This window comes from Sorex fumeus, unplaced genomic scaffold, assembly GCF_029834395.1.
Source record: "Sorex fumeus unplaced genomic scaffold, SorFum_2.1 ptg000037l, whole genome shotgun sequence".
Classification (NCBI taxonomy): Eukaryota; Metazoa; Chordata; class Mammalia; order Eulipotyphla; family Soricidae; genus Sorex; species Sorex fumeus.
The window spans coordinates 37,906,775-37,934,738 of NW_026606094.1; the positions used below are offsets into that span (position 1 = coordinate 37,906,775).

Here is a 27,964-nt window from a genome sequence, read left to right on the forward strand (position 1 = left end):
AACACTTCCGAACAGTTTCTACGAAGCGAATATCACACTGATACCAAAAGCAGACAGAGATACCACAAAGAAAGAGAATTACAGGCCGATATCCCTGATGAACACAGATGCAAAGATCCTCAACAAACTACTAGCAAATAGAATCCAACTACTCATCAAAAAGATCATACACCATGACCAAGTAGGATTCATCCCAGGGATGCAAGGATGGTTTAACATTCGAAAATCAATCAACATAATCCATCATATCAACAAAAGAAAAGATAAAAAGCATATGATTATATCAATAGATGCAGAGAAAGCATTTGACAAGATTCAGCACCCCTTTATGATGAAAACCCTAGCCAAAATGGGTATAGAGGGGACCTTCCTCAACATAATTAAAGCCATCTACCACAAGCCTACAGCAAGCATCATCCTCAATGGGAAAAAACTGAGAGCCTTCCCTCTAAGATCAGGGACGAGACAGGGATGCCCACACTCTCCACTTCTGTTCAATATAGTACTGGAAGTACTTGCAATAGCGATTAGGCAAGAAAAAGTTATTAAGGGCATTCAGGTAGGAAAGGAAGAAATCAAGCTCTCACTATTCGCAGATGATATGATACTCTACTTAGAGAACCCAATAACCTCCACCAAAAAACTCCTAGAAACAATAGACTCGTATAGTAAAGTTGCAGGTTATAAAATCAATACCCAAAAGTCCATGGCTTTCCTATACGCAAACAGTGAGAGAGAAGAAAGCAACATGAAAAAAACAATCCCGTTCACAATTGTGCCCCAGAAAATCAAGTACCTAGGAATCAGCTTAACTAAGGAAGTAAAGGACCTGTACAAAGAAAACTACAAAACGCTACTTCAGGAAATAAAAGAGGACATGAGGAAATGGAAAGATATCCCCTGCTCATGGGTCGGGAGACTTAACATTGTCAAAATGGCAATACTACCGAAAGCATTGTATAAATTCAATGCAATCCCTATAAGGATACCCATGACATTCTTCAAAGAAATGGAGCAAACACTCCTGAAATTTATATGGAACAATAAGCCCCCACGAATAGCTAAAGCAATTCTGGGGAAAAAGAAAATGGGAGGAATCAACCTCCCGAACTTCAAACTGTACTACAAAGCGGTAATAATTAAAACAGCATGGTACTGGAACAAAGGCAGAACTGCAGACCAATGGAACAGGGTTGAATACACTGACATCTCCCCTCAATCATATGCTCATCTAATCTTTGATAAAGGTGCAAGTAATGTGAAGTGGAGTAAGGAAAGCCTCTTTAATAAATTGTGTTGGCATCACTGGATGGCTACATGCAAAAAAATAGGCTCAGAACTCTGCCTATCACCATGTACAAAAGTAAGATCAAAATGGATTAAAGACCTCAACATCAGACCAGAAACCATAAGGTACATTGAAGATAAAGTTGGCAAAACCCTCCATGACATTGAAGCTAATGGTATCTTCAAAGATGCCATGCCACTGGCCGAGCAAGTGAATACAGAGATAGATAAATGGGACTATCTTAAACTAAGAAGCTTCTGCACCTCCAAAGAAACAGTGACCAAAATACAAAGACAGTCTACAGAATGGGAAAGGATATTCGCCGAATACACATCTGACAAGGGGTTGATATCCAGGATATACAAAATACTGGTTAAACTCCACAAGAAGAAAACATCCAACCCCATCCAAAAATGGGGCAATGAAATGAACAGAAACTTTCTCAAAGAAGAAATCCGAATGGCAAAAAAGCACATGAGAAAATGCTCTACATCATTAATCGTCAGGGAGATGCAGATCAAAACCACAATGAGATACCATCTCACACCTCAGAGACTGGCCCCCATTCAAAAGAACAAAAGCAACCGATGCTGGCGTGGATGTGGCGAGAAAGGGACACTCCTTCACTGTTGGTGGGAATGTCCACTGGTTCAGCCCTTCTGGAAAACAGTATGGACGTTTCTCAAAAAATTAGAAATTGAGCTCCCATTTGACCCAGCAATACCACTCCTGGGAATATATCCCAGAGAGGCAAAAATGTATAGTCGAAGTGACATCTGCACTTGTTTGTTCATTGCAGCACTCTTTACAATAGCCAGAAACTGGAAGAAACCTGAATGCCCAAGAACAGATGACTGGTTAAAGAAACTTTGGTACATCTACACAATGGAGTACTATGTAGCTCTTAGAAAAGATGAAGTCATGAAATTTACATACAAGTGGTACAATATGGAAAGTATCATGCTAAGCGAAATGAGTCAGAAAGAGAGGGATAGACATAGAAAGATTGCATTCATCTGGGGGATATAAAGTAACAAAGTATGAGATTAATACCCAAGAATAGCTGAGATCAGCACCAGGAGGATTACTCCATAACTTAGAGGCCAGCCGGGTATCCTAGAGGAAAGGGCTGTTCAGATAGAGAAGGGAGCACCAAATAAAGGATGTTTGGAGGATCCTCCCAGGAGGGGAGATGCATGTCGAAAGTAGACTATGTACTGAACATGTTTGCCACTCAATGCCTCTTTTGCAGACCACAACACCCAAAAGGAGAGAGAGAACACAGGGGATTGCCCTGCCACAGAGACAGGGGGAATGGGGGGATGGGGGTGGGAGGGATATTATCCATGGTGGTGGAAAATGGGCACTGGTGAGGGATGGGTATCTGATCATTGTATAATTGAAACCAAAGCACAAAAAATTGTAAATCTACAACTGTAAAAAACAATAAAATAAAATAAAGGGGAAAAAAAAAGTACAAGGTTTAAGGTGTTCGTTTTCCCTTGCACATGAACAAACCAGGTTAGATACCCAGAATTGCACATGGTACCCCGCAGTCCTTTTAGGAATGTTTCCTAAGTACTGCTGAGTATGGGTCCAAAAACAAACAAAAAAAAAAGAAAAGAAAAGAAAATTAGGTAGTACAGAAGGTAAGATAGTATAGAAGGTAAGGCACTTGCCTTGTATTCAGATGACTCCAGGTCAACCCATTCTGATGGCTCCAGTTCAATTCACTGTAATAGCTTACTCATCTTGTTCACAAATATATCTATGAATAGCCCAGCAGTAGGGCATTTGCCTTGCATGCAGCCAGCCTGGTCGAGCCAGGTTCGATTCCTCCGCCCCTCTCAGAGAGCCTGGTAAGCTAGGAAGAGTATTCAGTATGCCAAACACAGTAACAAGAAGCCTCACAATGGAGACGTTACTGGGCCCACTCGAGCAAATAATTTATTATTAATAATTTTATTGTACATAATATATTATTATTTAGGACAGAACTTTAAGTTCCCTATTCTAACATTTTAATTTTTTTATTTTCTCATTGAAAATGTAGAACATCTTATTCCCTTAGTATAAAATATTGTTTGCATAGTCATAATGTTAATACATTATAAAATTGTACTGCCAAAAATAGTTATCCTATTTGGTAGTAAAGACAAAAGGCACTTACTAACTTTACTAAATGCTATAAAACAGTCGTTTGAAAGTTAAGAATATTGTATCTCATTAACATTTTAAATGATTTTTGTATATAAAGTTGTTTAATTTAAAATAGCAAGATGTGGGTACTATTAGGCTATCATCTATTTAAGATAGTTTCAGAATGGTTTCACTTTACAGCAAGTATGTTAACTAAAAAAAGTTAAATGTTTGTACTGCCTTTGTCTCTAAAAAAGGATGAAAAGGAAACACCTTTGAACACTTCTTTCTCCTTGGTTTTGTAATAGCTTTCACTTAAATTATCTAATTTAAACCTCATAATGACTCTACCCTAAAAGAATGAAGTAATTACCCACATTTTCCAGATTAGTAAACTGATACTTGGAGAGATCAGGTAATTTTATTGGTTTTTTTTTTTTGGTTGTTGGTTCTTATTTTTTAATTTATGTATTAACTTTACCTTCTATAATAAATATTACTTATTTAAGCCTTCTAGTGAGAAAAATTTTAGCATAGTAGTCTATATGACTTAGATTTCATATAATAAGTGTGAACAAGCATTTTCTTAGGAAGAGCACATGTAATCAGAGACCAAAAAAATTACTTTGGGGAGAAGGTTGTTGTAATTTCCTGAATTATCACTTAGAGAATTTTATAAAACTTTCTTAAAACTCATGTAGAAGTAAAATAAAATGCCCTGGGTAGTCTATAAGAAGGGATTTTCTTTTCTAAAGGTTTATTTTCCCACAAAAAATAACAGTTTTTGCCAATACTGTTGTTGTAGATAATATTCACAATAATAAAGAGGTTAGTGAGAGGATGTAAAACGTCTATTCACATATAAGCCTATTTATTTTTCTATAAATTCTTTTCAGATCTAATGTAAAGGCTTTTATTTTTCCTACTAAAAACTGAAGTAATGTCATTAAACTATTATAACACAGACAAATGATTTAACATTTCAATAGTATTTCAAATATCAAGATATATTACAGAAAGATTAGCAGCTTGAACAATTCTTTCAAATATTATTTTGCTGTGTATTTCAGTAATAATTAACATATTGTCAAAGGATCTAAATTCCAATTTTCCATACTTCATGATCTTAAAATGCACAATAGCACATCACTGCTTAAGATAATGCATGTGTGCATAGATAAAAATAGCAAGTGAATTGAAGCACACCCTTATCTTCATTACTATTTGCCTCATAGGTCAAATAGTCCAGAGCAAAATAACTGGTTTGGGTCAACAGGCTAAAGACTCCCAGTATCTATATTTTTAAAGTATAAATAAGCATAGCATATTGCAACCATAAAATAAAATCTCCAAATTATTTTTGAAAATTGCAAAGATATGTCAGTCTGTCTATTAATGCTATAAAATTTAATGACAAATTCGTTTTTATTTAGAATTACATTGTGCGATTTCTATATCTTTCTCAATAAAACTTGTGTCTCTTTACCATAACTCAATCATTAGGCAGGGCAAGAGAAAAATGAAATAAATTAAATTATTTAATTGTTGACACTTTAAGCAAAAAGTCCTTACCCCCTAGAAGATTAACTAGGCTCCAAAGTTCAGTAGTATTTTTTAGTAGAATTTCATTCTATAGTGTATGTAATATTTCCTACAGTTTTTGATAGTTCTTCCTTGAATAATTAAAACATTTTGATCAAACATAGTGCAGAAAAGTGTATACACACACATATCACTAAAAATGAAAAAAAAAAGACTACTGCTAAATTTGACGTTCTTTTTCTTTTTTTAGGTAAAATTATGTATTTTAAACCATTTTTTTTCTTTTTGGGTCACACCCAGCGATGCTCAGGGGTTACTCCAGGCTCTGCACTCAGGAATTACTCCTGGCAGTGCTCGGGTGACCATATGGGATGCTGGGGATTGAACTTGGGTCAGCCGCATGCAAGGCAAATGCCCTATCCACTGTACTATCACTCCAGCCATTTAAAGTTATTTTATGTCATACAAACTTCTATTTTAGCATTTTCCCAACTCTAATAATATATTCTGTAAAAAAAAACTTTAGTAGTTGGATATTTTATCATGGTACTATGTCATAACTTACTTAAACATCTGGTTATTTTCATGATTTGTTATTTGAATTTAATTTCATTTATTTTTTATTGATTCACGTTGAGATACAGTTACAAAGCTGTTTATGATCAGATTTCAGTCATACAATGTTCCAACACCTATCTCTCCATCTGTTTACATTTTTTTTCCGCCTCTGAGCCCCAGTCTGCCTCTATGGCAGGCAATCCTCCAATCTCTCTCTCTCTCTCTCTCTCTCTCTCTCTCATTCTCTCCTTCTCTCTCTCTCTCCCTGTTCTGTCTCTCTGTCTCTCTGTTTCTCTGCCTCTCTCTATCTCTTTCTTGCTTTTAAAAACAAAGTACAATACACACTCTTAGATATTTACATATATTTTAATTTTCTTAAGACTTGCAATAAATTTAATATTTACTAAATTAAAAGGGGAGCATTTCACCAATTAAATTGTTGGACTGGAGAGGAAATACAGTGGGTAAAGAGCTTGCCTTAAAAGCCGTAGACTAGGTTTCCATCCCTGCCACCAGATATGGTTCTTCAAGCACCTCTAGGAGTGATCTCTGAGTACAAAGCCCGGAGAAAACCCTGAGCACCACAGTGTGGCTAACTTCCACCCCAAAACAGACCAAACAAACGAAATCAATTTAGCAAATCCCAGTGAGGATATACGCTCTTATGACAGCACTAAGGTCACAGGGGAGTTGAAAGTAGATAGGATGGATCCTTTTAAACTGGAATGGAGGGAAATTCACACTGAGGGGATGGGTAATATGTGTTCACATTGCATCCCTAAGCCATACAATTATTTTCTGGAACTAATCTTACCTATATAATAAAACAAAAGATATTTTAAAATGTAAAAATATACAAAATCATGCAAAAGAAAGTAGAAATGAAGATTAGAGGGGAAATCAATAAATGAAAACAAAAAGAACATAAAAAGTTCTTTAAGTCAAAAGGTAGTATTTGAGAACATAACAAAATTGATAGAGCTAGTGAAAGTAATCATGGCAAAAAGAGAAAATACAATTGACCAATATCAGGAACAAAAATAGTAACAGTAATAAAGATTTAACAGAAATTACAAAGGAATTATCAAATATTATAATTTTATCTTTGAAATACTGGACAACGTTTGTGAAATGGGAAAAATCACTAAAAGATTCGTAAAGAGGGGGTATGATGCCACCAGCAGGTCAAGCTGTACCTGTGAGGCAATTGCATCAGCAGCCTGATGGTGCATCAGACTTGCAGAAATCCCAAAATTGCTGTTGTGCCTTTTGTCAGACCCCAAAAACTTGGGGCAAAGTTTACCAGGAAAATAAACCCACAAAAGTTAGGTATGTGGGAGACACACCCACAAACTACCTCAGGCTCAGCTATATAATTGAAGGCATGGTCTCTCTGGTACCTGACTGAGCTGCTTAACAGCCATGATCCCAGGGACTCAGAAACAAATCTCAAAACCCAATGACTTTTGGCAGAAATGTTTCCGGTCCCTGCAGTAGGTTACCGGTGCTGGGCCAACCCAGGTGGGAATAGGTTTTGTGCCTTGGCCTTTTCCCCCTGGTGGCCGGGTGGCCGCCATTCTCCAGAGGCCACTAGACAGTCAGGTTTGGACCTGCAGTGATGAAACACGTGGGGGCTCACGGGATGGGAAAGGAGCTGGCCCTTTCCTCCCTGTCCCAATGAGACTCCGAGTACTCACCCACAAATGGCCTCTCTGACTCCTGATCAAGCTTCTTAACGGCCATGAACCCAGAGACTAAGGAACAAGTCTTGGAACCCAGCAGGTTTTGGCAGAAATCCGTCCAGATTTAAGTGTTAAAACTTCGGAATTTCATCTCATGGGAAGAGGGGCGGAACTGGCCTGTCCTTCATGCCCTACCGAGGTCACGAGTTGTCCCCCACGAGTGACTCTCCAGCAGGGCCATGGCTCCAGAGTCAAAAGGACTTAATCCAGAGCCCGGCAGCTTGCGGCAGAAAAGTGAATGGACCATGTGTTAACCTGGCGCCATGTCTCCCCGGGAGGGAAAGGGTGTTGCTCCCTTCCACCTTTTTCCTCCCTAGCAGCAAGGTGGCAGCTGCTTCAGAGCTTATTGGAAAGCCAGGGCTGAGCCAGTGGCGATGGGGCAACTGCAGTCTCATGAGCTGGTACTGGCTCATCCTTCACACCCTACCAAGGTCACGAGTTGCCCCCCACCAGCAGCTTGCCAGCAAGACCATGACTCCAGAGGCAAAAGGACTTAATCCAGAGTCCGGCAGCTTGCGGCAGAAAAATGAACGGACCATGTGTTAACCTGCGGCGCCATGCCTCCCCAGGAGGGGAAGGGTGTTGCTCCCTTCTGCTTTTCTCACCGCCCTCCCCCCCAACCACCACTGGCAGCGAGGTGGCAGCTGCCTCAGAGCTCATTGGAAAGCCAAGTATGAGCCAGCGGTGATGGGGCAACTGCAGTCTCATGGGAAGGGGGGCAGTACTGGCTTGTCCTTCACGCCCTACTGAGGTCACGAGTTCCCCCCATGAGTGGCTCTTCGGCATGGCCATAACAGCAGATGCACAGAAACAAATCTCGTAAGTATCTGGCTCTTTGCAGAAATCCCTGCACACTTACCTAATGAAATATCAGAAATCCAAAATTGCGTCGCCATTATGGTTCTCATAACCAGCTATAGAAATCAAATTATTTCACAGTGCCTTTTCAGCAATTCTGATTGTTGGGGGGAAATTCTAAACAATAATGGTGCATCTTTTGTTGAAATAATGAATGTAATCAAAGTAGAGAGAGAGTTAAGTAGAAATCATCTGCCTCACAGGCATTGAGAGGGGTGGGAGGGGGTATATTGGGGTTCTTCGTGGTGAAAAATGAGTACTGGTGAAGGGAAAGGTATTTGATCATTTTATGACTGAGACTTAAACCTGAAAGCTTTGTAACATTTCCTACAGCGATCCAATAAATAAATATAAGGAGGGAAAAAAAACTTCGGAATTTCAAAACCGTGTGGCCACTACTGCAGCCATGCAACATCATATGTTATTCTTAACCAGCAATAGAAAAAAATTGTCTACTGTTGCCTTTTCAGCAGATCTGAGTGTTCGGGTAAAATCCCAAATAATAATGGTGGGTTTGGTGTCAAAATGTTGGATGTGATCAAAGTAGAGAGAGAGTAATGTGGAAATCATCTGCTCCAGTTGTAGGGGGAGGGTGTAGGATGGGAGTATACTGGGGTTTTGGTGGTAGAGAATGGGCACTGGTGAAGGTACGGGTGTTTCATTGTATGACCGAGATTTAAACCTGAAAGCTTTGTAACTGCTCTCATGGTGATTCAATAAATAAAATTATAGAATAATAGAAAAAATAAAAAGTAAGTTTGGAGTTCATGCCAATTCAATCAGCTAATCAGTGGCTGAATAATTAGCAGTACTCGTACATTAAAAAATATATATTTGTAAAGAGAAATCAAGAAAGTTTACACAATTTAAAAAGTAAATAGTACCAAAATATTTTCATCTGTAGCTAAATATTTCTACAAAAACATTTTACAACTCAGAGGAGTTAACTAGGAAATAACAACAAAATTTTGTAGGGAATGGGAGAAGCTATTACAAAATTGGAAATTACATAGATCACTCTAAAGTATAGTGTTATCATCATTCCAAATCTATGTTATTTGAGGTTCTCAGTGTGATCCCCAGAATCACAAGAATAAAATTAATCTTCATCTAAATTCAATATAAAAACTAATACCAATTTTCCAATCAAATACATTTAATCAATTAATGCAGCATGACCAATTTCTATATATTTCAGGAGTAAACTGTGTTTAACATTTGATATTTGATTAATATTTTACAATATTAAAATTCTTTAAAAAACAAATTTAATCATAAGTAAACAAAGAGAAAAAATTGACAAAGTTTAACAAAGAGTTCTTTTAAAACTCACTGAAATGTGATAAGAAAAACTTCCCTCAAGATGATAAGTTGCATACAAAAATTACAGTATTCTCATGTATAAGTCGTTAAATCTTCTCTCCTAAGATTATGAGCAAGACAAGGAAATTCAAGGAAATTCACTAACAAGTCTGGGAAATGAAATGAAATACAAAATCAAAGGTATACATATTGATAAGAACAAATCATACTCTCAGATTAACAGATCAATTAATTGTCTATTTTCAAAAACCTATAAAAATTATCCTGAAAAGACTATTTGGCAAGCATAATATACAAAAGTGATATTTTTATATGCATCCATAAAAATTGGAAATTGCAAGTACAAGTATACAACATGATTGCATCAAGGGCTGGAGCAATAGCACAGCAGTAGGACGTGCATCAAACTTTGGAAATATTTTATAAATCTGAAAAAGAAGTTTAAAGTTTATATACTAAAACTACAAATCATTATCAAAAATAAAGAACTCCTAAACAAATTATAACATGTAAATTTCATAATTAGAAGTGTTAAATATTATTAATGTCTGCTGGCTCAAAATTGAATTACAAAATCAGCATCATCTCAAGTAAAATCCGAGAAAGAGTGTTTTGTGTAAAATATTAATTAACTCTAAAATATATCAACATATGTCTTTTAAAGAATCTACGCATGAGAAAGCACATGGAAAAATGTTAAATAGTGATTAGGGAAGCAACTAAAATTCACACCAATTAGATTCTAAAATTTAAAGTATTGATTAATCAAAAAGAAATTGAGGATATGAAAGAGAAGCTGGAAACTTTTAGAAAATTATTTGATTATATGTTGAAAATCATACCTTGATCTGCCTTCTGACACAAACATTCCACTTTTATGTGTTTACCTAAGAAAAATAAGAAGAGCATATGTCCACGCAAAGACTTGAACCAATGCTTCAAAGCTGCTTGATCAATAACTACTATATACTGGACATCAACCAAATGCCCATCACCAAGTAAATGGATAAACAAAAATTATTATCTCAATACAATTGAATAGTACTCATAAATTTAAAAAATATGATAGACACGTTGATATTTTCAATATTGAAAATTTATGTTAAATAAAGTCTACATATTTTTGTATGAAATTCTAAGAAAAATATAAAGGTTGAAAAAAAACATTACAGTGGTGACTTGGGCTGCTGATTATGGAAAGATATATAAGCAAAGGATTAGAAAATAAACTTTTCGTTGGACCTAATGTTTAATTTCCTTTTATGCTTTTGTTTTTAGTTTGGGGTCACACCTAGCAGTGCTCATGGCCTAGTCCTGCCTTTGCAGTCAGAAGAGGGCTCATTCCTAGTGGGGCAGAGGGAATCATATATGGTACCAGAGAATAAATATGGATAAGCCATGTGCAAGGCAAGCACCTTACCTGATATACTGTCTCTCTGGCCCCTATATTTACTTTCGATTTTAAGGATGCTTTCAAGAAATACATCCATGTTCTCCTACCAAATGTATATCACTGTCACTGTCCTCCCGTTGTTCATCGATTTGCTCGAGCAGGCCCAGTAACATCTCCATTGGAGACTTTGTTGTTACTGTGTTTGGCACATCGAATACATCACGGGTAGCTTGCCAGGCTCTTCGAGAGGGGCGGAGGAATCGAACTCAGGATGGCCATGTTGGCTGCATGCAAGGCAAACGCCCTACCACTGTGCCATCACTCCAGCCTAAATGTATACCTAAGATAATATATATTAAGTACATATCAATGAAATATTAAGAAACTAAGATAATGTCAGCAAGTATTGATAGATGTTCAATATACATCTTCACACAAGTCTGTGAAATATAATATACTTTATAGTAATGGTTTTTTAGAAACACATATTCACATTTGTGAAATCTGATAAAATATATCTAAAAATATGTTTATACTCGGAATGCCATATGAAAGCTGCAGAGAATTCAGAAATAGTAATGGCCTTTCTGCTATATACTTTTCAGATGTGCACAATAATAAGTATTAATTTGACCCTTAATTTATATAAATAAATGTTTTTAAGTATGAAATATTCCATTTATTTATTCAGATATTTACTTTTCATCTTTATATTTTATTAAGTAGAAGATTATTTTTATTCTAAGCCTTATTGTAATAGGGACAATATTTGCTTAACTAAGGTTGCTGTGTAGTAATTCAGTTTTAGAGTCCTAAATTTTAAAACATAATATAGTATAGTATGTACATTATGATATAATATAGTGAAATTATAAAATAATAATATAAATAAATGTAATATTAAGATTGAAGAAATGTCTGTATACCAAGTAAATTAAAGCAAAAGTAAAAATAATCATAAACTAAATCTACTTAGAAAATCAGTTTTTCATTTCAATTAGTTGTAAATAAAAAATCTTGGTTAAATATTTAGGCCATGTTATATGTATATACAGATGGATTCTCTGTGTGAGTGAAATCTGAAGTAAACAAAATAAAATAGCTCTAACAGCCAAAGTACAAATTTAAGGCTCAGAAATCTGGCTGCCTCTAGGGTATAATTGCATTTCTTTCCAGGGAACCTCACACCTTGAATTAATGAGAACATTTAGGTATTGCTTTAAAAACATTATCTCTATTTGGTATGCAACAGACCAAAAAGGAAGGAATTACCAAAATATGTTTCTGTGACGTTTTACTAAAAATAACTTTAAATTGACCTTTTTTTGTATGCTGGTCACTTTAAAAACACAATAGATTCCTTACGATCTAAATGACCAACATTTCAAATGCCTTAGAGTTTAACCAGTTTTTAATTCTTATAAGTTAATATTGAGATTTATAATACCAACCCAGCCTAGAAGAAGTAAAAGAAACTTAAAATTTCTGCATAGACAAATGATTAAAGAAATCGTCTTTCAGTTTGAAAAAATGCAGCATGATCAACTGACAATTTAATTAATGAATTGTAAGGGACATTATGTTCTAAAAGCTCATTTTCAAATCTTCTTATTTGGTAATTGAAAAAAATGATTTTCTCTGCTTACAAACAATGCTAGGTTTAATTCTACACAGGCGACCAAGACCTAAGTACTATCTACATGTATAAACCTTATGAGTAATAAAGAATAGCACTTTTTTTTTCTGACTACATTTTTCCCCCTTGAAGTAACTTTAACCTTGCATCATACCTTTTTATTAGTTTTAACAGCCAATATTTATGAATAATCCAATTTTTAAAGACCTATAAGAGCATAAAAAAGGTGATGTATATACACAAAGACACATATACAAGTATGGGAAAAAACTTAAATCATACCTTTTTGCTACACCTTGGATGGAACTAAAGAGAATCATGCTAAATAAATAAAATCAGATGGAAGACAATAGCAGGGTGATATCATACATAATTGGTACATAATGAAGCAGTTAAAAGGACCAGACAGTATCCAGTGGAAACAAACTCTTGGACTCATAGAACAGAACTGAAATTATGAAGTGGTTGAGTGAGGGGGGAAAAGGTAGGTTAAAAGTGAAATAAAGATAGTAGTAGATAACTAAAATTAAACATTAACATTACAAAAACATTTTTAAGAATAATAAAATACTAAAAATTATACTTCAAGAAAGCATCATAGAAAATAAATTTTTGTATAGCATATTAAACTCACCTCCTAAAGTCTAATTTTATTCTTTACTTACTTTGGTTCAGATTTATATACTTGTTTTCCCCCTTCCCTTGTTGTAAGCATTAATTGCAAAAATAGTTTAAATATTTAAAGTTAAATATTTGTTTTTAAATTTCTTGCTTTAAATATTAATTTTAAAAATCTTGATTTGGGGGCTGAAGTGATAGCATAGCAGGTAGGGCGTTTGCCTTGCATGTGGCTGATCCGGGTTCAATTCCCAGCATCCCATATGGTCCCCCAAGCACCTCCAGGAGTAATTCCTAATGCAGAGCCAGGAGTAACCCCTGTGCATCGCTGGGTACGACCAAAAAAGCAAAAAAAATATTGATTTAATTTAAGGTACTTAAATTACCTTCATAGATAAATGCATGACAGAATTTTAACGTTGAATTTTAGAGTGCATCATCTGCTACAGTGACAGCTAAGACTTCCTATTTCCAACATGTTTCTCTCCCTGACACTAACTAGAGTCAACATAAAAAAATCTGCTAAATGCCTTTATCTTGTTTACTATCTTTATTTTCAAGAGGATATAAAGTATCAGAAAGTAAGGAAGTGCACTAAAAAGGCAATTCTCCACTAAGATAAGGTGTGATGAAGAATAACTCTACAGAATATTTGAGTGTTTAAGTGGGAAATGATGCAAAAGATTCAAAGTAAAAAGCAATTAAAAATTCCAAGAATGAATAACTCTATGGAAGACAATTCAAATATAAACAAATATAAGAAAATAACTCCAAATTGGATAAAGTGAGTTTTAAAATATAAAACAAAATTATAGTGCAAGATATAGACAACATGCTGGGATGTTAAAAGATAAGAAGGAAACAGTGATAACATATGGTTGTTCTTCCAAAAATAAAATTAAGGCAATGAGAAATTCCAAAAGATAACAAGTGTAAAAAAATATTGCTTTCCTATTATAATGCAAATTAAAATGTGTCATGGCAGAATTCAAAAAAGGAAGAATACATTAAATTTTATATTAAATAGGGGTCTATCTTTGGGAGTCAAGAGAACAAGTTATGTTTAGCAAATTAATGTTCTTTTCACTAAATAATATTTGCATAATCATAAGCAAATATTTCATTAGTTTTCTACTTTTAGCAATAACTAATAGACAACACATCACATTTAAAAATAAAAAGGATCTGAGTGTTACCAACCTTTAATAATATAAAAGTAAAAAGTTGGTAGAGAGAGATGGGAAAATAGATATTTGAAAAAACAGATAATAATGGACTTATTATTTTTTTAAAAAAGTGAAGAACTGTCCATAGCTGAAAGAATTACCTCTGCCACAGATATTATATATATATATACATATTATAGTTAGAAATTTCATCAAGAAAGAAATTTTAAATGATAATACAACTAATTGGAGTGTTAGCAAATAGAAAATGATAGAATTCATTCTCTTCTTCCATAATAGTAAAGAATTATTCCTGTAACTGAGAAATCAAGAAATTGCTGTAAAAACATGCTGTTTTGAGATACTAAAAGACCCCCAACGAGAAAGCAATTTAAAGGACTTCCCTTCTGAGCAGCATGAACTCATACAGCTGTTTTAAATTTGATCTTTTAATCATTTGTATACAATAATTTAATTTCTTTTCATTTATTTTGGTGTTTGGACACACCTGGTGGTCCTCAGGGCTTACTCTTGATGCTGTGCTCAGGGATCACTCTTAGGATGGCATGGGGTCCATATGGGGTGCTGGGGAATCAAACCCCATCTGCCTCTGTGCTATACAATTGCCATACCTTTTGGCACCTCTATTTTTTAAATTAATACAGCCAGATGGAATTCCTCCAACAGTTAATAGAACTTCCATGTGATTTCATTAACTTCCTTTTATGAATTTATCTAAACAAAATACCAAAACACTAATTTAAAATATACAAATAGATATTAATAGTCCTTATTCATTGCAAGCTTTACAAAAACCAAAAGTAACCTAAGATTAACATTGAAATAATATTATTGGAGGCAACCTAAGATTAATATCGACAGGTGAATGGATAAAGATGTGGTATGTATACATAGTTCTTAGCTATTTAAAACAGATGTGATCTTTTCAATTGCAACAATATGAATGAATCTAGAGGGTATTATGCTAAATGAAATAAGTAAGACAGAGAAATACATATGCCATATTATTTCACATGGAATATAGAAACAAACAAAAATGCATACACTATAATAGCAGTTACCATAAGAAATGGAGGTGGGGAGCTGTAGCGATAGCACAGTGGGTAGGGCATTTGCCTTGCACGCAGCCAACATGGTCGACCCGTGTTCGATTCCCAGCATCCCATACAGTCCCCGAGCACCGCCGGGAGTAACTCCTGAGTGCATGAGCCAGGAGTAACCCCGGAGCATCGCTGGGTATGACCCAAAAAGAAAAAAAAAAGAAATGGAGGTGAACAGAAGGTGGGTAAATCAAATAAAAGGAGAATTGTATGGTGAGTGAATGTTCAGAGGTGAACTTAATGTAGCTTATATACATGTTGATTTTCAATGCACACCTGAAACATTTCTAGTGGAAATTAAACTGTACATAAGCAATAAAATAAGGAGAGGGAATATATTCCCAAAACTATAAGGAAGTAGACTCAGCATTATTTCTGAGAAGGACTATACGAACCAAATTATGGTCTGGAATTTCAGAAAAATCATAGAAATTTAGGAGTATAAATAATACAAACATGTCCACTACTTTAACATGTTAATAATTGTAAAAATACAAAATTTTTAAAAATAATGTGTTTGAGATATAAATATAATATAGTCCTATATTTTTATAAAAGAAAAACCACTTTTGAGGCTGCATAATACAGGGAATAAGGTACTTACCTGGCACTTGGCTGACCCAGTTCAACATCTAGCACCCCTGAGACCTGCCAGTTGTGATCCTTGAGCACAGAATCAGGAATTAGCTCTGAACACAGCTGGATATGGCCCCCAAACCAGAAAGACAACCATTTCTGATAAAATAAGATTTGGAGTGTGTTAAAATTTCAAAAACAGTGGTAAAGAGATAGCTCGGTGGTTGAGCATATGACTTACATACAGGATTCTATTGCAGGCAATGAATGGGCCTGAGTACTACAAAAGCTAGGTCAACTAAGTGTGGTCCAGGACTTAAAAATATTCAAAATCAAACAAACAAGGTTTTTATTTTAAAAATATTTCACTGGCTGTGAAACTATGTAGATAACTAAAGGTAGAATCTTTAAACCACCTAATTATAGCATTAAGAAATATCTTTGGTTAAAAAGGAGAGAAAGAACAAAACGGAATGCCCTGCCACAGATGTGGGATGGGATGGGGGTATGGGAGGGGTGGGAGGGTTACTGGGATCATTGGTGGTAGAGAATGGGCACTGGTGGAGGGATGAGTACTCGATCATTGTATTACTGAAACCCAAGTACAAAAACTTGTAAGGTCAACAACTGTGCCACGTGGAGTCTCACTAATAAAAAAATAAAATAACAATATTGAAAGAATTTTAAAAATGTTAAAAATAAATAAAATCAGGACTTTTTAAACTTTAAAAAAAAGAAATATCTTTGGTTAAAGTTGGGACTTCCTTCCTGAAAGAAGAAAATGTCCTTTTTTCTGTGTAATAATCTAGAGAATCTAGACCCCATAGATGAATTGAGTACCTATTTCACCTACCAACGACAGCACAGACACTGCAAACATCAAAGCTGAAAGATCTCAAGAATAGCCTCTTCCAGTTGCTCCACAGCTTGGAAGCTGGCCTCACATGCTGGGGGGAAAGCCAACTCAGATAGAGAAGGGAACCACCAAGTAAAGGGTGCTTGGAGGGCCCGCTCCGGTTGGGAGATGCATGTTGAAAGTAGACTATAGATTGAATGATGGCCACTCAATACCTCTATTGCAAACCACAACACCCAAAAGGAGTGAGAGAGAGCAAAAGAAAAAGCCCTGTCACCGGGGTGGGGTGGGGTGGGGTGGATGCGGTGGGGGTGGTGGGAGGGATACTGGGATCATTGGTGGTGGAGAATAGGCACAGGTAGAGAAATGGGTACTAGAACATTGTATGACTGAAATGTAAGCACAAAAGTTTGCAAGTCTGTAACTGTACCTCACGATGATTCATAAAATCAAAAGAATAGCCTCTCCCAGTCCCCACTATAAAAACATTCTCTCTGATAAATTGTTTCTGTGTCAGTAAAATTTGAGCAGTTCTGTCAATTGTGAAAATCAATCATAAAGTTGATTTTCAAAAATAATCAAAAGCTTCAAAAATAAAGTTACTACGTATTATAATTTTCTAAAATGATTCTACATTGGGGTCTTACAGCTGCAATCATATGAGTGCCAGAAATTGAACCTAGTTTGGCCACATGCAAGGCAAGCACCTTACCTGCTATAAAATTATTCTGTCCGTCTTTGAGGAATGGGGGAGGTGTAATTAGTTTAAAACTATTCATACATATACTAGGCAACTATAAATATGGAAGGGGAAGAAAATAGAATTAGAAGATAATGTGTTGGCACCTGAACAGTGCACTTAGGGACTTTGTTTCAAAGATTGGAGGAAATAAACCAGGTGTTCATGCCCTAAAAGAAAACAGGCAAAATTGTGCTTCCAAACTTAGTGCTCATTAATGCCCTGTGTCAGAATAGACTCTCAGAATCTGAGGGAAGGACAGTTGAAACAGAGAATCTTAGTATCAGCCTAGTCAAGTGTCCAGTAGAGCTGAGAGGAGCTAAAAATCATCTACAACCTCTGAGATTAAGCTCAGTTTACCAAAATGATAGATAACTGTAATTTCATGGACTATTATGTGTGGCAGGAAATCATTCAGTTATCTCTATTTCTATTTCTAACTTCTTTTTTTTGTGAGTTTGTATTATATCAATAGTTGCAAATAGGAACAGACAGCCAATTTAAGTGCCCTTATTTTTTTTCAATACATGTATGTGAAGCTCTTTATTTCCATTACTTCTCTGAGCTCTATGTTTCTTACATCCCAGTGCTGAAATTGTCAGCAGCACTGTTTAATGATACGATCTCCATAATGTGTAGTAATAGGCATTTTCAGTCCTCTGCCTCATTAGCTATATCTACTGCTTCTTTTTTAGGTTTTAAAACTGCAGCTTAAGAAGGGACAAGGATATGGCTCAGTAGTAAAGTGTTTGTTTTGCCATTTTGAGGCTTTGGGTTCACACCCTGCCATCTCTCCTTGCTCTCCACCCCATCCCCCAATACACAAAGATTTTTTTCCTTAGTATTGTTGGTTGATTGTTGGTTGAACTAAACAGTGACCATCCATGAACTTCTGCTTTGCTTGCTCTTGATACTGATGTACTGAAATGAGGACAAATTATGCTTCTCAGCTTCCTGGGTAGCGTGCCCAGAAAACTGACCCAGGGAACTGCAAGAACACCCCCCTCCTTGGCCAAGGTGCACCCCAGCACCCGGGCGAAGGGGTTCCCCAGTGAGGTTAGAACTACATCAGAAGTGGACTTTAATTCTTCTTGGGCACTGACACAGCCAACTTTGTCACAGGCACAACGTGGCAGGGAGTGTGGCCTCTAGGCAGAGAATAAAATCAAACGCCTGAAAATTAAACAACTCAATTTTGAGCAATGAATGTTTCAAGGAGTAAATCAAGGAAGAAATCAAAAGATACCTGGAAACAAATAAGAATGTAGGCATGACCTACCAGAACCTCTGGGACACAGCTAAAGCAGTGTCAAGGGGAAAATTTATTGCTCTGCAGGCATTTCTCAGGAAGGAAGAAAGGGCCCACATAAATAAACTGATTTTGCAGCTCAAGACCTTAAAAAAGGACCAACAAAAGAAGCCCAAACCAGGTAGAAGGAAAGAAATAATAAAACTTACAGCAGAAATTAACAACATGGAAACCCAAAGAACAATCTGAAAGATCAATGAAACAAAGAGTTAGTTCTTTGAGAAAATAAACGAAATTGACACACCACTAGCAAGACTCAGAAAAGAGAGAGAGAGTCTTAATAAACCAAATAAAAAAGAAAAGGGGTACATCACAATAGAAACCAAAGAAATTCAAAAGATCATCAGAGATTACTTTGAAAGACTGTATGTCACGAAACAAGGGAAGTTAGAAGAAATGGATAAATATCTAGATTCCTATAACCTCCCAATGCTGAACCAAGAAGATTTGGAATACCTGAATAGACCTATTACTGTAAAGGAAATTGAAACTGTAATCAAAACTCTTCCAAAAACGAAAGCCCAGGTCCAAATAGATTCACAAGCAAATTCTTCCAAAGATTTAAAGAGGAAATCTTGACAGTTCTTTTGAAGCTTTTTTCCAGGAAAGTGAAGAAATAGAAACACTCTCAAACAGTTTCTATGAGGCAAATATCACCCTAATACCAAAAACAGAGACACCACGATAAAAGAAAATTACAGGTCGATATCCCTGATGAACACAGAATATTAGCAAATAGAATCCAACAATTCATCAAAGAGATCATACACCATGATCATCCTGGGGACACTAGGATAGTTTAACATTCATAAGTCAATCAACATAATATAACAGAGCAATAAAAGAAAATTTAAGAACCATTTCATCATATCAATAGATGAAGATAAAGCATTTGACAAGATCCAGCACCTGTTTATGATGAAATGCTTACCAAAATGGACATTGAAGAAACTTTCCTCAATATAGTCAAAGCCATCACCACAAGCTTATGGCAAGCATTATCCTCAATAGGGAAAAACTAAGAGCCTTCCCTCTAAGATCAGGGACAAGACAGGATGCCTACTCTCTCCACATTTATTCACTATAGTACTGGAAGTACAGATAGGAAAGGAAGAAATCAAGCTCTTACTATTTTCAGATGATACGATACTATATTTAGAGAACCCTAAATCTTATACCAAGAAACTCCTAGAAACAAAAGACTTGTATAGTAAAATCACAGGCTATAAAATCAATATAAAAAAATCCATGACTTTCCTATAAACAAATAATATACACAGAGAGAAGAAAACTATATGAAGTAAAAGCATTCATATCCACAATCATGACTTAGAAAATCATATACTGGGAGTCCACTTAAATAAGGAGATAAAAGACCTTTACAAAGAAAACTACAAAACTTTACTTCAAAACATAAAATAGGACACAAAGAAATGGGAACACATCCCTTCTCATGGATTGGGACAATTAACATTGTTAAAATGGCATTAATCCCAAAGTATTATACAGATCGATGCAATTCCTATAAGGATACCCATGAAATTCTTCAAGCAAATTAATCAAACACTCCTGAAATTCACATGGAAAATCAAACCCCCACGAATAGCTAAAGAAATTCTTGGGAAAAAGAAAATGGGAGGCACCACCTTCCCCAACATCAAAATCTATTACAAAGTGGTAATAATTAAAACAGCATGATATTGGGGAAAAAGCCAAGTGCAGATAAATGGAAAGGGTTGAATATCCTTACACACACTCTCAAATATATGATCATCTAATCTTTGTTAAGGGAGCAAGAAATGTGAAGAGTAGCAAGGAAAGCCTCTTTATCAAATAGTGCTGGCAAAACTGGGCAGCTACATGCAAAAACAAACAAAAAATGGGTTCTTTTTTTTTACCTAACACCATGCTCAGAAGTCAGATCAAAATGGATTAAAGACCTCAACATCAGACTAAAATTCATAAGATACATTGAAGAAAAGAATGGCAAAACTCTCCACACCATTAAAGCTAAAGGAATCTTCAAAGATGAAATGCCACTGACCAAGCAAGTGGAAACAGAGATAAACAAATGGGACTATCTTAAACTAAGAAGATTCTTTGTAGTAGAGTTTGAAGTTTGGGAGGTTGCTTCCTCCCATTTTCTTTTTCCCAAGAATTGCTTTAGCTATACGTGGGGGCTTATTGTTCCATATGAATTTCAGGAGTGTTTGCTCCAGTTCTTTGAAGAATGTCATGGGTATTGTAATAGGTATCTCATTGAATTTGTACAGTGCTTTGGAAAGTATTCCCATTTTGACAATGTTAATTCTCCCGACCCATGAGCAGGGGATATCTTTCCATTTTCTCATGTCTTCTTTTATTTCCTGAAGTAGCGTTTTGTAGTTTTCTTTGTACAGGTCTTTTACTTCCTTAGTTAAGCTGATTCCTAGGTACTTGATTTTCTGGGGCACAATTGTGAACGGGATTTTTTTTCATATTGCTTTCTTCTCTCTCACTGTTTGTGTATAGGAAAGCCATGGACTTTTGGGTATTGATTTTATAGCCTGCAACTTTACTATACAAGTCTATTGTTTCTAGGAGTTTCTTGGTGTAGGTTATAGGGTCCTCTAAGTATAGTATCATATCATCTGCGAATAGTGAGAGCTTGATTTCTTCCTTTCCAACCTGAATGTCCTTAATATCTTTTTCTTCACTAATTGCTATTGCAAGTACTTCCAGTACTTTATTGAACAGCAGTGGAGAGAGTGGGCATCCTTGTCTCATCCCTGATCTTAGAGGGAAGGCTCTCAGTTTTTCCCCTTGAGGGTGATGCTTGCTGTAGGCTTGTGGTACTACAAAGCAGTAATAATTAAAACAGCATGGTACTGGAACAAAGGGAGAGCTGCAGACCAATGGAACAGGGTTGAATACACTGACATCTCCCCTCAATCATATGATCATCTAATCTTTGATAAAGGTGCAAGAAATGTGAAGTGGAGTAAGGAAAGCCTCTTTAACAAAGTGTGCTGGCAGAACTGGACAGCTACATGCAAAAAAGTGGGCTCAGAACTCTGCCTAACACCATGTACAAAAGTAAGATCAAAATGGATTAAAGACCTCAACATCAGACCAGAAACCATAAGGTACATTGAAGACAAAGTTGGCAAAACCCTCCATGACATTGAAGCTAATTGTATCTTCAAAGATGGCACGCCACTGGCAGAGCAAGTGAATACAGAGATAGATAAATGGGACTATCTTAAACTAAGAAGTTTCTGCACCTCCAAAGAAACAGTGACCAAAATACAAAGACAGTTTACAGAATGGGAAAGGATATTCACCGAATACACATCTGACAAGGGGTTGATCATGGTCACGGTCCTCCCGTTGTTCATTGATTTGCTTGAGCAGGCCCAGTAACATCTCCATCATGAGACTTGTTGTTACTGTGTTTTGGCATATCGAGTACATCATGGGTAGCTTGCCAGGCTCTGACGTGCGGGTGAGATACTCTCGCTGTCGGTAGTTGCCGGTTTCTCCAAGAGGGGCGGAGGAATTGAACTCGAGTCGGCCATGTTGGCTGCCTGCAAGGCAAACGCCCTACCGCTGTGCTATAGCTCCAGCCCCTGGGGAGGGGGGCGGGGGGTTGATATCAAGGATATATAAAGTACTGGTTGAACTCCACAAGAAGAAAACATCCAACCCCATCAAAAAATGGGGCAATGAAATGAATAGAAAGTTTCTTAAAGAAGAAATCCGAATGGCAAAAAGGCACATGAGAAAATGCTCTACATCATTAATCATCAGGGAGATGCAGATCAAAACCACAGTGATACCATCTCACACCTCAGAAACTGGCCCATATCCAAAATAACAAAAGCAACCAAAGCAGGCGCGGATGTGGCAAGAAAGGGACACTCCTTCACTCTTGATGGGAATGCCAACTGGTTCAGCCCTTTTGGAAAACAGTATGGACGATTCTCAAAAAATTAGAAATTGAGCTCCCATTTGACCCAGCAATACCACTCCTGGGAATATATCCCAGAGAGGCAAAAAAGTATAGTCGAAGTGACATCTGCACTTGTTTGTTCATTGCAGCACTATTTACAGTAGCTAGAATTTGGAAAAAACCTGAGTACCTGAGAACAGATGACTGGTTAAAAAAACTTTAGTATATCTACACAATGGAGTACTATGTAGTATTTAGAAAAGATGTCGTTCTTCATTGATTTTCTCGAGCGGGCCCAGTAACGTCTCCATTGTGAGACTTTGTTGTTACTGTGTTTGGCATATCGAATATGTCACGGGTAAATTGCCAGGCTCTGCCTTGTGGGTGAGATACTCTCGGTAGCTTGACAGGCTCTTCGAAAGGGGTGGAGGAATCAAACTCAAGTCAGCCATGTTGGCTGCGTGCAAGGCAGAAGTCATGAAATTTACATTCAAGTGGTACTACATGGAAAGTATCATGCTAAGTGAAATGAGTCAGAAAGAGAGGAATAGACATAAAAAGATTGCATTGATCTGGGGGATATAAAGTAACAAAATAGGAGATTAATGCCCAAGAATAGCCAAGATCAGTACCAGGAGGATTACTCCATGGCTTAGAGGCCAGCAGGGCATTCTAGGGAAAGGTCAGTTCAGATAGAGAAGGGAGCACCAAATAAAGGGTGTTTGGAGGATCCTCCCAGGATTGGAGTGTATGTTGAAAGTAGACTATGAACTGAATATGGTTGCCACTCAATGCCTCTTTTGCAGACCACAACACCCAAAAGGTGAGAGAGAACAAAAGGGAATGCCCTGCCACAGAGGCAGGGTGGGATGGGGGGATGGGGGTGGGAGGGATACCTGGATCAATGGTGGTGGAAAACGGACACTGGTGGAGGGATGGGTATTTGATCATTGTATAATCGAAACCCAAGCACAAAAATTTGTAAGTCTACAACTGTACCTCAAGGTGTTTCACTAATAAAAATTAATAAAAAAAAACTAAGAAGATTCTGTTACTCAAAAGAAAAAGGGAACAGAATACAAAGACAATCTACAGAATGGGAAAGGATATTCACCCAATACCCATCTGATAAGAGGTTAATATCAAAGATGTCAAGGCAACTGCTTGAACTCTAAGAGAAGAAAACATGCAATCCCATCAGAAAATGGAGAGATTAAAGAAACAAAAACTTTCTCAAAGAAGAAATCCGCATGGCCTAAAGGCACATGAAAAAAATGCTCTTTATCACTCATCATCAGGGATATGCAGATCAAAACAACAATGAGATATTATCTCACACCACAGAGACTGCCACACAGCCAAAAGAACAAAAGCAACCATTGTTGATGTGGATGTGGGGAGAAGAGGACTCTTCTTCACTGCTGGTGGGAATACTGACTGGTTCAGCTCTTTTGGAAAACAATATGAACTTTTATCAAAATACTAGAAATTGAGCTTCCATTTGCCCCAGCAATACTACTTATGGGACTATATCCCAGAGAGGCAAAAAAGTACAGTAAAAATGACATCTGCACTTGTATGTTTATTGCAGCACTATGTACAATAGCCAGAATCTGGAAAAAAAACCCGAGTGCCTGAGAACAGATGACTAGTTAAAGGAACTTTGGTACATCTACACAATGGAATACTACGTAGCTGTCAGAAAAGATTAAGTCATGAAATTTGCATATAAGTGAATTGACATGGAGAGCATCATGCTAAGTGAAGTGAGTCAGAAAGAGAGGGACAGAATTACTGCACTAATTTGTGGAATATAAAGTAACAGAATGGGAGACTTACACCCAAGGATGATAAGAGATAAGGGCCAGGAGGATCACTCCATGGCTTGGAAGCCAGCCTCAATGCTGGGGGAAAAGGCAGCTGAGAGAGCGAAGGGACCACCAAGTAAATGATGCTTGGAGGGCTTGTTCAGGATGGGAAATATGTGCCGAAAGTAGACTATGGACCAAACATGATGGCCATTTAGGACCCATATTGCAAACCATAACACCCCAAAGGGAGAGAGAGTAAAAGGGAATATCCCTGCCACAGAGGCATGGGGTGGGGGTAGGGGAGGTGGGAGGGGATGTGGGAGGGGTGGCAGGAGGGATACTGGAAACATTGGTGGTGGAAAATGGGTACTGGTGGAGTATGGCTGAAATGTAATCACGAAAGTTTTTAAGTCTATAACTGTATCTCATAGTGATTCGTTAAAAAAATAAAAAAGAAAAAGAAAAGAAAAACAGTGCTTCTCAAAACATGTGATTCTTTGCATTTTTCTTTGAAACTGCCCAAAGGCTTATCTAACACTGTAGCAATTCAAATTTTTTTAATAATTCAATAATAGTTTCAAATTTAAAAAATGAAGCTAGTAAAGTTTCCACATATGAAATTTTTCCCATTATAAATATCTTATATTAGTATATCATATCTTTTACAATAATTAATCAATATGATTAATAATCTATGCTTCATTTAGATATATTCAAGTTTTAAATAATGAACTTTGCTGCTACATACTTTGAGGACAGCACACTACAGTTACTGTGCTGTATTTCCTTAGACATTTCAGCCATTACAGCTTGCAGTACTCTTTGCTTTTGATGACCTAAATTGTTATAAAGAGCTCTGATAACATTATCTAAACTAATTTCTCTTTCTTATTCAATGTACTGATATTTCTTGCTATTTAATGACTTGTTACTATGTGCTTTCCTGGTGTTTTTCTACATAAGAAAGTTGTTTTTCTATTATCTTTCTCTGAATTTTACCATTAACATTCTTCCAAAGTTAGAAAGATAAAATCAGTGAGTTTGGGTCTGCCTGGAGCATTTTGTCAATTTTCAACTTCCATTCTTGGGTAATCCCAATCATTAGAACATTAATCTTAAAATAGATATAGATCAAGTACCAATCTGCTGTTTTCTGCCTGATTATTGCCTTCCTATGACAATATGGATTCCACAAATTTCTCCAGCGTGTTTCTTTAGAACAAAGGTATTAACTTCCTTGTAGTAATTCACCTATTAGTGGTTTAAATATTTTGTACTAATCATCTTAACTTTCTCAGCTGGAATGTATCCACATATCCTAGTAACCAACTTATTCAATCATTATAATATTTCAAATTTATGAAATTATTCTTAAAAGATATTATGGCAACTTTTATCTTAGCCTGCTCCTGGAAATTTAACTCTGCTCTCTGAGACCTTGATTCTCTGTTGAAATCATTTGTGTCCCAATCATTCTTTCTGTAATAGTAGCAAGTATAACCATATCTCTCTTTTCCCTGTATTTCACTTAAAGCATTGAGGCCTAGGCTCCACTTTCTTCTCTTTTTTTATCTCACTTACCTGGCCTTAGAGAGATCTAAGGATAAAATTCTCTTTAACTGCCTTCTTGACTAAGATTGCAATATATAGTTTGAGCTATAGTTTTTCACTTCAACTGCAAGAAAATAACACTCTCTTCCTAATAAGGGCTTTCATTCATCTTTAGTTATTCATTCATAAAAATCTACCACACTTTCCTAGGAAATTACACAGTATGGATCTCTGGTACTGGCCTTCATAAAAAAGTTTCATCAATTAGCAAATTTCAAGTCAATTTTATACCATATAGTTCACTTCTTTCACACTTTTCTCTCTTGGCCTTAAAGACAGGTGACACAGCATAAAGACGAACAGAATGTGGGACAGCTGGTCTAGCACTGCCTACACAGGACTGCTATGAACAGTACAAAGCTAGAACCTCACTAGTGTTATATCAAACTTAAAACTCAGCTTTCCTGACGTTTAAACGCAAATATGTTTACTCTTTCCAAGATAAAAAAAAAAAATCAACTCAACTCAACTTCAACTAAAATCTCAGTCTAACTTGTGCCTATTAATTTGAAGGTCTAGCAACCACAGTCTCACCTGAAGGCATCTTTATCCAGGAACATTGAGGTCATCTGAGCAGCTAGAGTTTGTCCAAAGCACAGGTGCTTGAAGTCTTACTAAAATAAAAACCGTCACTTCTCTTGGACAAAGTTATTATATGCTTCACTAACCCATCAAAGTCAAAATCTTGCCTGGCCAATTTACTAAAGCCTGAGGCCTCATGCCACCCACCCACTGTGTATGAGCTAAAAACCAATAATAAATTTGTAAAAGAACAGCCAGATGGCATGCTATAGTTATCACCTACCAAAGTAAAAAAAAAAAAAGTCATAACTCCCACCTCAACTCCTGCTTGTTAAACCAAAATCAGAAAACTACCCTCTTTGATTAATTAGTCTTGCTTTCCCAAGGTTTCTCCATTCTCGGATGTCATTTTTCCTCAAGTCTACTCTTTATTGTCCAGGTGTCTGGCCCTATTTACAATATTTGAAGTTTTTCAGATTTAATGCATCACTCATCTCTCCCTCTATTATAGTTTAGACCCAACTGAAAGTTGATCAAGAAGGAGAATAGAGATGCCCCTTTAGTATGGAATAAATTGTGGTAAAAGTTAAGAAATATCAACATAATGCATTTCTTATACCACACTCTAATCAGTACATTACTTTGTACTGACGAAAAAGAATGCATAATTAGCAGCACGAGTAAAGGGATAGTCAGGAACATGATGAAAATGGTCACAAAAGACAAATTCGTACCAGAGTTATAGAACCTGAAGATCTCAGAGTTAGAATATAAAAGCACTATTACTCATCATTTTTGGAGTCAGACAGACCTGTGGTAAAGTATTGGCCCCTCAGCTAACTAAGTGTACATGTTACTTAACCTTACTTAATCTTAATTCACTGTATTTTCTTCATCTATTTAAAGTAATAATTCTTCACTTTTAGGTTGTTGTGTAAATGGTGAGAATGTATAAACCACTAGCACAGTGTGTCACAAATAGAAAATTGTCAAATAAATAGAAACTCTTTAATGTGGGAGAATATACTATACAGATACAGCTCATAAGGAAATGAACCCTTTCTTGCTTTTATAAGAATTATTCATTAGTTATTTCTGGTTCTTCACCTTTTGAACCAGGGTAGAATTTCATCTCAGGCCCCCTGTGGTTGCAGGTATTAGGTTTGCTCAGTTCGTATTAAACTGAGTGTAAACTGGAAAGAGCTTTCAAGTGCCGATATGGGAA

The 27,964-nt window shown here is 36.3% G+C and overlaps 1 protein-coding gene across 1 annotated transcript in view; it reads right to left on the reverse strand.

The window, feature by feature from the left end:
• Nucleotides 1-16,000: 16,000 nt before the first annotated feature.
• LOC130027669 (translation initiation factor IF-2-like) overlaps nucleotides 16,001-27,964 on the reverse strand; it is a 125,105-nt gene continuing 113,141 nt past the window's right edge. Inside the window, exon 3 of the mRNA XM_056118517.1 lies at nucleotides 16,001-16,119. Within this exon, the coding sequence (XP_055974492.1) occupies nucleotides 16,061-16,119 (59 nt within the window). The 3' untranslated portion in view covers nucleotides 16,001-16,060. The remainder of the gene's footprint in view (nucleotides 16,120-27,964) is intronic.